The 12,598-nt window shown below is 29.8% G+C and overlaps 1 protein-coding gene across 3 annotated transcripts in view; it reads left to right on the forward strand.

Annotated features, from left to right (window-relative positions):
* LOC117168669 (ATP-binding cassette sub-family G member 1) overlaps window positions 1-12,598 on the forward strand; it is an 82,532-nt gene that overhangs the window by 63,842 nt on the left and 6,092 nt on the right. For all 3 annotated transcript variants that reach the window (XM_033354337.1, XM_033354336.1, XM_033354335.1), the window contains exons 4-8: window positions 78-273; window positions 2,997-3,144; window positions 7,824-8,063; window positions 9,956-10,069; window positions 10,152-10,424. In XM_033354337.1, the coding sequence (XP_033210228.1) occupies window positions 78-273; window positions 2,997-3,144; window positions 7,824-8,063; window positions 9,956-10,069; window positions 10,152-10,424 (971 nt within the window). The remainder of the gene's footprint in view (window positions 1-77; window positions 274-2,996; window positions 3,145-7,823; window positions 8,064-9,955; window positions 10,070-10,151; window positions 10,425-12,598) is intronic.

Raw genomic sequence — 12,598 nt, forward strand, 5'->3', positions numbered from 1 at the left:
TTTAATTGTCAGGAGGTCACAAATAAATATGAGAAAATGGATATAAGTCTTGAAACTAACGAACTATTTTTTTCTAGTGTTCAAGGTGTAACCGGAGAAATCCTAGTGAATGGAAAAAAACGTGTACCACACAGTGAAAGGTGGAGAAGAACATCGTGCTACATACAACAAGACTCTCTACTGAGAACGAGACTTACAGTGGGAGAAGCCATGACTCTTGCCGCTCACCTCAAACTGGGCTGCTCTATCAGTGCTGCCTATAAACACACTCAGGTGTGTTAATTTACAATGTTTTGCTGTCATTTTTAGCGCATGCGATCCAAAGAGCAAAAAAAGCCTATGTCAACTTCCGACGTGTTTCATCATCCTTTGCATATCCTTTTATTGTTGGTTCTTGCTGAAATCTTTTCTTAACATTGAGAAAAATGGAATATAGCTGATTGCCCAACATTTCTTAGACCGAGAAAACCCCCGAAATGTCAGCGTAGTTAATTTTTGAACTGTGATTTCAGAATTTAAAAAATCTGTACAATTACTTGAAATATTAAAAATTATATATCACACGTTGCTACAATGCTATTTAAAATATTGTTGGTATCTTTTCTCTTTCTTTAGAAATTATTGAATATGATTATAATTTATGTTATCATTCAGTTGACAATGAATAATTTTAAAAAATTTTTACGTCGAAAATTTTCCATTTTACATCTTCATTTTTAAGCGTACACTTTTTATTTTAAGAATTTAATATTATAATTAAAAAAGAAAAACGTCGAAATCGAAAGTTTTTGATACATAAACGTTTTTAGTTGATTAACTCTAAATGTAAATAAATTAATGTAGCCAAACAAATATAAAACATTGCATTTTAAACCTATTCAATTAGAACATTTTTTAATTTGAAACATGAATAATTATTTAATACTTAGCAATATTTGACTCTTCATTTAAAACGAGCAATTATGAATTAAATATTCAGAACTAAACAATCTTAAACTTAATTATTTGAAATAGAAAGATTTGAATCGATACAATTTTCAGAAAGGTAAATTTAAACATTGAAGTTACAATTTTAATTGTACTGTCTAAGTAATTTATAATTTGAAAGTGAAATTCTTGAATTTTTGTGCATTAATAAAAATTGAACCATTATTAATATAGAAAAAAATCGGGTAATTTTAAAAGAAGTTTAGAAGTTTTGAAAGGATTCAAAGTTAATTGAAAACTAGAAATGGTTTCAAATAATTTAAAACAAATGTAGATGTTCATAGCTTCCGAACAAAAAATTTATAAGCTTTTTAAGAATTGTGCAAATTTTCATAAAAGCCAAATTTTCTTAAGATTGTAGGAAAAATAAAAACGATTTTTTATTTTGAAAAATAAATTTTAAGAGAATATTGAAAAATATTTCACAAGATTTCGAAAATTTTCAAAAAATGATCTTCATGATTTCCAAAATTTGCAAAAAAGAATCTCCATGATTTTAATGGAATTATTTTATTTTGCAGAACTTAAAAGAAAAATTTAAGATATTAAAAATTATTTCTTGAGATTCCTGGAAACATTCTGAATTATTTTTTATTTTGATAAAATAATGTAAAGAGAATATTTCAAAATATTTCGAAACGAAGACAATTTGTCATGTTAAAATTAAAATGGAATAGTCATTAATTAAAAAATACTTAAAGAAATAATTTAACTTTCAATTTAAAAAGTGTTCAGTTAAAAAAAACTTTTAGTTATTCAATTTTTTATGTTTTAGCATAAAATTGCATGAAATGGTGTAATTTTGAATATGTACAAATTCATTGATTCATCCTCTAATTTAGAGCATTGAAAATGATAGTGTGGATTTATATATTTTATCAGGTAAATTTGAATTTTTAAACTGTACAATTGATAACAGTTTAAAATGGTTCATTTTTCAGTTTAACTGCATTTAATTTAGAATTGTTTGATTGAAAAGTGTTAAAAGCTTCCATTCTACACGTGTACATTATTTAGCGTTTGAATAAAGAAATGTTTTGGCTTTAATTTGAATAGTTTAAAATTCAAGAGTTCTGCTTTGAGTGCTTTGATTTGCACTTACATCTTAATTATTTCAAATGAAAAACTTGTAAACATTAAGAGTTCGATTTTTTAATTTTATTGACCGTGAAAAATTGTTGTAAACCGGGAAATGGCCGCGATTTTTTTTTTAAATCGTCACCTGGTGGCTTTTACAATTTAAAAATCTTAATAACTTAGGAGTTTATTTAACTTAGGAGGTTTCACCCTGTGAAACAGGCTGTCGCAATATGGTCGCCGAAAAATAAAAACAATTTTTTGTGTGAACCACCCTATGAATAAAAAGCTGTCATAAGGACAACCGCGAGATTTCGCCGGAAGTGGGTGATTTGATTGATATTTGATATGTCTAGCCTTCTCGGAAAAGATTTGGTCGATTATGTGCTCAATTGTGTCATTCTATAAAATATCATGAATGACGAAATTTCTGACAAGAAAAAAATGATGAAAATACGCGTATTGATAGATAAAAAAAATTGTTCTTGGAAGAAATAACGAAACTTCCAGTAAATCTTCTTTTCATTATTTTTCTCACAGGAGTTCTCGAAGAATAAGAAATGATCAACTCTCTTTATGTTACAATAAAAATATTGCCAATAATAAACATCGGACTCGAGCTTAAGCTTGCATGTCACGTTCTTACTGATATAGATAGCAAACGTCTCCGTCAGTCAAATGATAAAGAAATTTCCGTATGTTTTTATTCTATTTAAAAGACTTTTTCGATTGCTATGATTAAAAGGAGAACGGCACATACATAGAACACGCACCAGCTTGATAGTATGACCCTCATCTAAAAGAATGGTCGATAAACGTGCTTAATTATGCAGAACATTCTGAAGTTGTACAATAGTTTCCTTAGCTCCACGTGTGCTTTATCGATGTTCAATGTCCATTAATTAATTTAAGACGGTGGTTTTTGATCACAGGTTCTAGAACTTCTGGAAATTCTTGGATTGAGCCAGAGCTACGATACCTTGTGCGGCCGGCTATCAGGCGGGCAAAAAAAAAGATTAGACGTCGCTGTGGAGCTTCTCAGCAACCCATCAGTATTATTTCTTGATGAACCTACCACTGGTAAGCGGCCGTCTATAAACAATATTACCCATTTCGGGGAAATTTTTACGCAACCCAACATTCTATTAAAATAGAGGAAATCGAGAAATTTTTCACGAAAATAGGGATATAAGTTTTTCTAAATAAAATTAACGTAAATAGCATATTGAATTCAATATGAAACACTTACAATTCCTAAGAAGTCAAGTAGAAATATATTAAATTTTCAACAAATTAATTATATATCCAAACAAAAAATATTTTCTATCAAAAGTTGAAGAAAAGTTCAAACCAAAATTTAATCAGTAGTGTAGTCGAGTCCTGTTGGGCCTGGCGCCGCAGGGGCGCTTTCTTGTCGCACGCACCATTGTTATAGTAGAATTAAAAGGGCCATTTACACAGTATTAAGAGAAACAACTTTATGTCAGCAATACATTATGAAAATATATTTATGGCAATGTATTATGGATTATTTTGATCCAACATTTCCTGGCTACAGTGAACCACGTTTGTGAGATTTTTCCCAATTGTATATTGATTCTCTTGACCGAATTAATTTCAAATCACGCAGACAGACCATACCCTCACAGAATCATTTTCTATTCTAATATGTTGGTTTTCAAAGGGAATAAGATGACATGTATTTTTCAATCTGTCGAGGTTTTTTGTTGAAAAAGTTATGAGTATTATAATTTAAAAAATTAAAAACTCGGATGATCAAAAACTTGTCCAAATTTTCGTTGAAAGTGTGATACTATTGATAATATTTCCTCCATTCACATCGAAAAATAATCATTTTTACCTCAAATTAGAAAAACGTGATTATCTTCCAAAATAGAAATGGCCATAAGGGCCCTTTTCAAGCGGACGCCCACATTATATCGAATGTTTGAAATTAAATCTGCAATGAATTTATACTTCCAGAATTTAAACGATAAAAATTGAAACATAAAACAACTTCCAGCTTTACCCAGGTCCAACGTCGTCATTTAGTGGTTATATGGCAAAATTTTAATTTTACTTCAAAACATTGTGAAATTAAGAAAAAGTGTACAATGTATTACATTTATTATTTTTTAATATTTTTAGGAGTTTGATAAAAGTTTTAACATTAAATATGGAGTGAAGAAAATTCAACTGTTGCTTTAAGTAGTCTTGGTGCATAAGATGCTTGCATTATATCGATAATAACAATGCTCTATCTAGTCTAGGATTTTGGTCCAAGCAAAGTGGAGAGTGCAGTGGATGAATTTTCTTCACTCCATATCTAATGTTAAAACTTTTTCCACATTCATACAAATATTTAAAAATCGAAAATTAAAATTAGCCCATACAACCTACTACGTCCACGTCGTTTGGCCTGGGTAAAGCTGATTGCGGTTTTATGTTTCAGTTTTTATCGTTTAAATTCTAGAACTTTGAAGTTATTGTAGATTTCATTTCAAACGTTTGATGTATGGGCGTCGCATGGAAAAGGCCTTTATGGCCAGTTTTAGTTTAGGAGATATTTGTGTTTTTCTAAGTTCAGGTTAAAATGATTGTTTTTGGGTTTGAGTGGGACCTACAGTGAATTAATTGAGACTAAACTCATATCCAGATCATAATAAATAGTCTGGAAGAAGTCGATAAAGAGGGTTCATTTTGGGCTATTTATCTGGCTAAATGCCCCTACATTTGAAACTCTATACAGATCATAAGGGCCCTTTTCTTGCGGACGCCCATATATTGTGATAACATGAAAATTACGATTTTCAGTACTACGGCGAGAAATGTTAAATTTTTGAACTGAAAAGACCATGAAAAAGACGAATTGTCTATAAACTAGTTAAATTTGCAATTAAAAAATAGATTTTTCAACAAAAAGTTACTCTTCTACCAAATAGTTAAATTTTTATAACAATTGTTGAATTTTGAACCAACTATTTTAATTTGGAATAAAAACTATGAATTTTAAATAAGAATATGCCATTTTTAATCAACCATTTAAATTTTCAACCAAATTGTTTAATTTCCAATCTAAAGCGAAGAATTTTTAACAAAAAAGTTTAATTTCCTATATAAAAGTATGAGTTCTTAACTAAAATGATGAATCTTCAACAAAAAAGACCAATTTTCAACAAAACAGTTAAACCTTTATCCAAAACAAATTATTTAAAACCAAACAGTTGCATTTTTAACTAAAAGTAAGGAGCTTTCAACCAAGAAGATTAATTTTATGTCAAAAAGGTAAATTTTCAACAAATGAATTTCATTTTCAGAAAAAAATATTTGAATTTTAAAGTAAAACAGATCAATTTTTAATGAAAAATATAAATTTTGATCTAAAAATGGAATATTTACATTTTTTAGTTAAAAAATTGAATCTCATTAAAAAAAAAAACGAATTTATAAAAAGTAAATAAATTTGCAATCAAAGAGATGAATTTTCAACTGAAATTATGAATCTTAATAAAAACAAATTTTCAAGAAGAGAGTTCAATATTGCATCCAAAAGATGGGTTGTTAACCAAGAAGATTAATTTTCTAAAAATAGAATATACCTAATTCCAATCGATGGTGTTGAAATGATATTGGTGTTTTTTTTTGTCTGAGATAATGATAAATTATAACAATCTTGTTTTTGGGAAATGACATACTTCAGACAAATTTCTCTAAAGTATATCTTTTCTCCACCAAGAAGATTGTTATAAAAATAGAATATTAAAAATTTTCAACCAAAGAGATGAATCTTAAAAAATGTTTTTAGCAATAGTTCAATTTCATCATTCAGCATTAGGATGATATGATTTATCATTAGGAAACTTACTAAATGTTATCTAAGTTCGTAACCTTACTTGCACTACCCTTCTCCCCTTTACCCCAACCGTAGTTTTTGGCGCGACACCCCCCCCCCCCCCCCCCCCCCCCCCCCCCCCACACCTCCTAGTGGCATCGCAGTTTATGGATGGCCCCTGAAGATTCATTCCTCTTTACTAGTTTAGAGTTTAATATTCAAAGCAATACATCTGATTGAGCAATCTCAAAGGGTGTCCTCGATTCTTAAAGAAGTTTGTCGCAGAAAAGACCTTATGGATCTCTCGTATGGTTGTCTGCTTTGTTATATGATGTCTTGACGTTAATGGTTTGACATATTGTGAAAGGAATTTCATATTACATTTTCTTCAGGCGCTTTGTAATTAGGCACAAGTTCAAACTCTTTGAATATAGTGAATGGATTGTAATTTCTCATCAATATTGTCGCCAGATTTTTTTTCGAATATGAGTTTGTTTAAACTGACATCAATCAGAGGTAGATAATAAAAGAATAATAAAGCAACTCCTGACATTTACGATCCAAAGTAATTTACTGTTTTTCTAAAGGTTCTGTTCTTACGCAGAATAAGAATGTCAAAACTTCGGTCAGGTTTGCTACTAATTATTTTAAAGTTATTAATGTTTTCAAACTACTACTTGAAAACCTAAGTATGGAAAAATTGAACTATTTAAATAAAACAACTTTAAATTTGAACTTAAAGAGGTAATTTTAATGAAATTTAATATATAACATATTAAACTTAATAATCCAGCTCTTTAAGTATTTGAACAATTATATATATTATTATATATATTGAGAAACTGATGTAGAAGGTGAAAGGTTTAAAAATGTGCTAATATGTTTGATATCGTCTACGTGCCATTATAATTTCAAATTCTTTTTTTTTTCCAAATACTTCGAATTTCAATATAAAAACCTTATTCAGTTAAAAAATAAATTTAGAAACTTTTAAATTTCTAGGCAGTGGGAATTTTTCCTGTTTGATAATTATAATAGTGTGAATCATTCAACAAATAATGACATGGTAATAATTATTGACTCAGAAGTTTATTTAACTGGCTACATTTTTTTTTGTCACTAATTTTGGCATAAATGTACATTTTCGCCTTTTTAAAGAGAATAGTGATGACTATGTACACTTCAAATCTAAAGTTGGAATAGGTACTGTTCAATTTCGCTATTTTAATTAATGAAATTCTTAATTATACTGGAAATTGGAATCATGTCCGGTTTCGGGCATCGCTGGCAGTGTCCTTGGACATAAATCGAGACACTTCGAACGTAAACAGGCAGGGGCGCGTGAATCGTTTCTGTTGGATTTGCATCGATGAAGTAACCTGATGCAACTAATGCGTAGAGAGTGCAGCCTTCCTGCTTCTTTGTCACGCTTTACCGAGCAAGCCTCTCTTGCTCCACACATCACCACATTCCATGGCTTTCATTTCTCAGACGGTCATAAACTCGGACGTCATAATTCCAAGTTTCAGTTTCATGAGTACAAATATTTCAAAGCTTCTAGATTTTTTTGAGTTACATTCATTTTGATTTTGAAGCTTATTTTTGTTTATAAATTCTGATATTTGGAATTAAATTCTGAAAAGTTTGAATCTTTTTGAAAATCTTAACGACTTTGAATCTAGGATTTCTTTAAAAACTAGCTATCAGAAATATAAGTTCTTCATACAATGAAATCTAAAAATGTAAAAGATACAAAATTTGGTAAAAAATGTTTTATTTTAAGTATATACCGCCTTCGTAGAAATTGTTAAAATTAATTGTAAACATATTTAATTTCTAGAAATAGTGTGTAATAAATAATATAGATTAAGTTCGAATTCGATTTTTGATGTTCATGATGCAGACGATTTTTTCTCATTTTTTGTAGGTCTAGACTCTGCTTCCTGCAGCCAGTGCATTGCTCTCTTGCAGCGATTGGCAAGAGTTGAACGACGTACAATTGTCTGTACGATTCACCAACCCAGTGCTCTTCTTTTTGAAATGTTTGACCAACTGTATGCTGTCGCCGAGGGTCACTGTATATATAGAGGCCCTATACATTCATTAGTACCACATTTAGCTTCTGTTGGAGCTCATTGTCCACCCTATCACAACCCGGCTGATTTTCGTAAGTAACTTATCTCCTTGAATACAAAATCTACTATAAAAAATGTTAAAAATTGTCGAAAATTTTCACCCCTCAGAACAACTAAATTTTATTACAAATAAATTAATAAGCACGTATAAATTTATTAATAATAGAGTTTTTGTGTTTTTGCATTGTTCATTATTTTTAAAACAAGAAACAAATTTGAGTGTATAGTTTGTTGACTCATGATATTTTTTTTTCATGAATGGAATGGAATTATTCCATGGGTAGTGAAGCTTGTAGAGGGCGAGGTTAAATAATTGTGTATTAATTGTTAAGATTAAACTAAACCAGGGGAACTGTTTCTTTTTTTTTAGTTTGATCGTTTTACGAAGTTAGGAAAAACAATTCTCGAATCCGTAATATTGCTTCTCTTTGAAATTGTCACGTATTTCGCGATATTTTACTTATCGATAATGTTGCATCGTTATGATTTAAAGAGGAAATATCTGGGTTGAAAAAAGGAAAGTGTTCTCCGATAGAGAAATGAGTTCATTCATAGACTGTTTACATGTACTTAATATTCCCTTACTTTTACTCTGCAAATAGGATGATGTTTACAAATCAATACGTTGCTTTTTATCTCTATCTTATTACGATTAAATGGTCAATTGACATAATTTTGCATGAATTTAACAATACTGATATTGCAAAATGCAAGGCGAGTTGAATTTTAACCATAATATAATCCTTTAAAAAGATTTGTGTGCTCTAGTGCCATATAAATGTGTTCTAAGAATTCGGTCTAAGACTCTTTTTATAAATATATTTTTTATTCTACTATATGGCTATATGACTTTTAGTGACTGTTTTCAGTTTGTCATCTATTAAAAAATATATAAATTTCTAAAAAAAACATGTTAACCTTTATTTATAAATTTTTCTAAGCATTATTGATAAGAGAGAAAATTTTAATTGCAATTGATGACCGAACATAAGTTTTCTGGGAAAATTTTGTAATGATTTAGGTTTTATTCAAGAACATTAATTTTAAGTTTTTAAAATTTGAAAATATATTGAAAAAGAATCTGAAATATTTTAAGACAATTTTTTTTAATTTTGTAGGATTTAAAAAATTTAAATAAACTGAATAGTTTAATAAGGTATTAAATTTTTGAAATTTTTAATAAAACGAAAATATTTTAAATCTTGAGAAGATTAAAAAAAATGTAAGGAAAATGTATATTTTTGTAGATTTCGAAAAAAAGTTACAAGTATTTTAAGAATTTTGAAAGGTTTCAAGATAATAATGAAATTTTCTTATGATTTATCGGAACATTTTTTATGATTTTTTATTTTGAAAAACAATTTGGAAGACAAAATTGAAAAAAATTGAAGAAAATTTCAAAAGATTTGCAAAATTTTAAAAGAGATTAAAAGTATTTTAAAACTTGAAAAGATTTCTAAAATCTTACAAAATATTTTTAAATTTCTTCATGATAGATTTCATTATAGATTTTTTTTGAAATCTATAATATTCGTTTCATTGTTATCAGACCTCAGAATCTAATTTTAGCTCGTATTTAAGCATAGCGCGCGATTGATGATGCTATTATAACAAATAAATGATAAATCCTTAGTGCCTTTTATTTATTTTTCCAAATTTTGCACTTGATATCTCATTTCTTATGTTTCAAAGTTCAAGATTTTAATTTGAAATCGATTTGCGAAGCCCTCTCATTTTTGGCGTCACTACAAATTTAAAGTTTTCAATTTTACCGGCTTTAATGAAAATTTTATATCTTGTTATCTAATTTAACATTATCCAATACAGAAATCCTTAATTAGAATTCGTTGAATTTAAAAATGACATCACTTGCCACAAAGTAAATCGACATAAGTTTACCCTGTTTATTTATTTTGTGTTTCAGTACTGGAGGTAACGATTGGTGAATATGGAGTTTCAATAAGTAAGTTAATTGAAGCCGTTGCAAATGATACTTCAAAAAAGATAATCTTCCCAGCTTTAAAACCATCGTTGGATGGTAACTATCTTACTAAAGAAAGATTAGATACCTCTTAAAGTAATTAAATACTTAACAAACTATTTTTTTCTTTCGATATTAGCTGATAATGATCTACCACATGAAAAACCTCTTCCACCTGCCGGATTTTTGGCCCAATGTTATCTACTCTACAAAAGACAGTTGATCTGCTTAAAAAGAGATTACACGTTAATGGTCGTTCGTATCCTTTGTCACCTGTTGATTGGTGTGATTTTTGGTTATCTCTACAGAGGAAGCGGATACCGAGCCGATGGCGTCTTTGCTAATTATGTTTATTGCTACGGGTCACTTTTGTTAATCGTCTACACTGGAAAAATGGCCGTCACTCTTGCTTGTGAGTATTTCTGTGACTATTTTAGAATACCAGATTACCATTTAAATGATGAAAAAATGACGAAAGACAATTATGTGACGGTAAAAAGTAGCTACATAAAATTTAAATACCCACAAAAAGCAGTGATTTTTAAAAGAGATCGTAGAATTAATTATTTTGTCTTGGATTTAATTTTTTTGGACATTAGGTTACATCACTAATAAAAAAGACTTTCATTATCATTTAATTTTGATAAGAAACCTAAAATGGTATGCATATTTATGACCCAATTTTTTAGGAATATTTTTATCGTAAAAATCAGGCTATGAATTAAAAAAAATTAGGTAAAACATATTCGTTTACAGTATCGAACATTTGAATTGACGTGTTTCAGGATTTTCCAACTAACCACCCGCAAATACTGTTAGCCACCCCTCAAAGTATGGATCACATGTAAATAGTGAAAAATAAACTTTTTTCTTAAGATTTATTAAACGTGTAAACAGAATGTGAATTACAAAAATGCAAATGAATTACAATTTTTTTGCAATAGTTGTATTGAAGGGGTGAAAAAATTCGCCTCTAAAAGTGGATTATCTAATATAACTCGAAACCTAACTAATATTTTTTAATGAAACAAAATTAAAAAAAAAATTTTATAAGAAGCTCTACATAAAAGATTTAATTGTGGCCAAACGGGGAACAACCTCTATTTTATATTTATGAACAAACTATTTTTTCATGAATATTTTTATCATAAAAATCATGGTATGAAGTATTTACCCCCAAAAGTGGATTGTTCAACGTCTCGAAGTTAAAGCGTTAGATCACGCTCCTTTGCTCTCAGGTCTCGAATGCTATGCTTTTATATTATAGAGTCCGAGATTTTAAAGCGCGTAAAAATTGTAGCTCTAAAATCTCGCGCTTCCGTGAATTAATCTCTGGAAATTTCTTTCCGTGTATTGACGTATTAAAATTTTTGATGTATAAAGATTTAGGCCTCGATATGGGAAGTCACCCCTGAGTCGAGTGAAACCACTTAAAAGTGTAATGCAAGGTTGCTTCAGACCAAATTCTTTAGACTTCGTACAATATTCTTCTACATATTGATATGTGTATGGAAAAGTGAAAGTTATTAACGTTTACTGAAGATGTTTATACATAAATCTGTCTTGGATAGTAGTATAGTACGCACGTGATGTTTGTTTAATCATCCCTACATGAAGAATTTTTCTTCTTTGAAATACTGATATTTAATAAGTTAATAAAATATAGCATATTTCTAACGGTATATTAGAGTTACTATTATAATTATAATCGCCACTAAAATCATTTAAATTATTATTTACTTTATCATTTACTTTTTAAATTTTACTTATATCATTATTATTATTATAAAAAACATTTCTGTGTTGTAATGTTGTCACAGGCTTATACTGCCCAACAAGTCGAAGGCATTTTTTTTTTTTTTTTGGTTAGAGTTGGATTTTTTATTTGATCATTTTTGCACGGGGCTGTCCCGGTATATATCATCAGTCACGGACGCATTTTTATAATGCAATCCAGTGATGTGATGAGAGCACTCTGCCCAGACATATTGGACAAAGCCTGGTTTTTACTCCATCATTGACGGACTGGGTTGCAGTCAAGTACACGATTGAGGGACCTACAGCTTAAGGGGGGTTCCGAACCACCAGAACCTCGGTAAAGGTACATTGAAAAATTTCTAGAGGTACCGGCTCCGGGATCGAACCCCGGACCTCTGAGGTGAAGTCCGATTGTCTAACCAACTGAGCCACCGATTTATTATTATTATTACTTTGGCATCCCTTCCTTTTTTATCATCTTATACCATTTCTTGTATTTTTATTCCTCAATCGCCCCCCATCTTTCTGTTAATTGTCTTTCCCTCTCCCTTTTTTCCAATTCTTCATAGTTTACTCCAGTCCCGTCTTCTATTTCTCTATAATTAAAGAACTCCCTCCTTTCTTCTTCCCACCTCGTTAATTCGATCGCCCTCCCTCTCCTCTCTTCTACCTCCATCAAACACTTTCTCGACAACTCCCCTCCCTTTCCCTCACCCAGCTTTGTCTCAAAGGGGGAGAGTCGGTAAGGCCGGTTTTTGGCCTAATTTATTTTTGGACCAAAAAATCTGAAAAAATCATGGTAGTATCTTATAAGTATCCCGAGTCGAT

This window comes from Belonocnema kinseyi, chromosome 3 (assembly GCF_010883055.1).
Source record: "Belonocnema kinseyi isolate 2016_QV_RU_SX_M_011 chromosome 3, B_treatae_v1, whole genome shotgun sequence".
In the NCBI taxonomy this organism is placed as follows: domain Eukaryota; kingdom Metazoa; phylum Arthropoda; class Insecta; order Hymenoptera; family Cynipidae; genus Belonocnema; species Belonocnema kinseyi.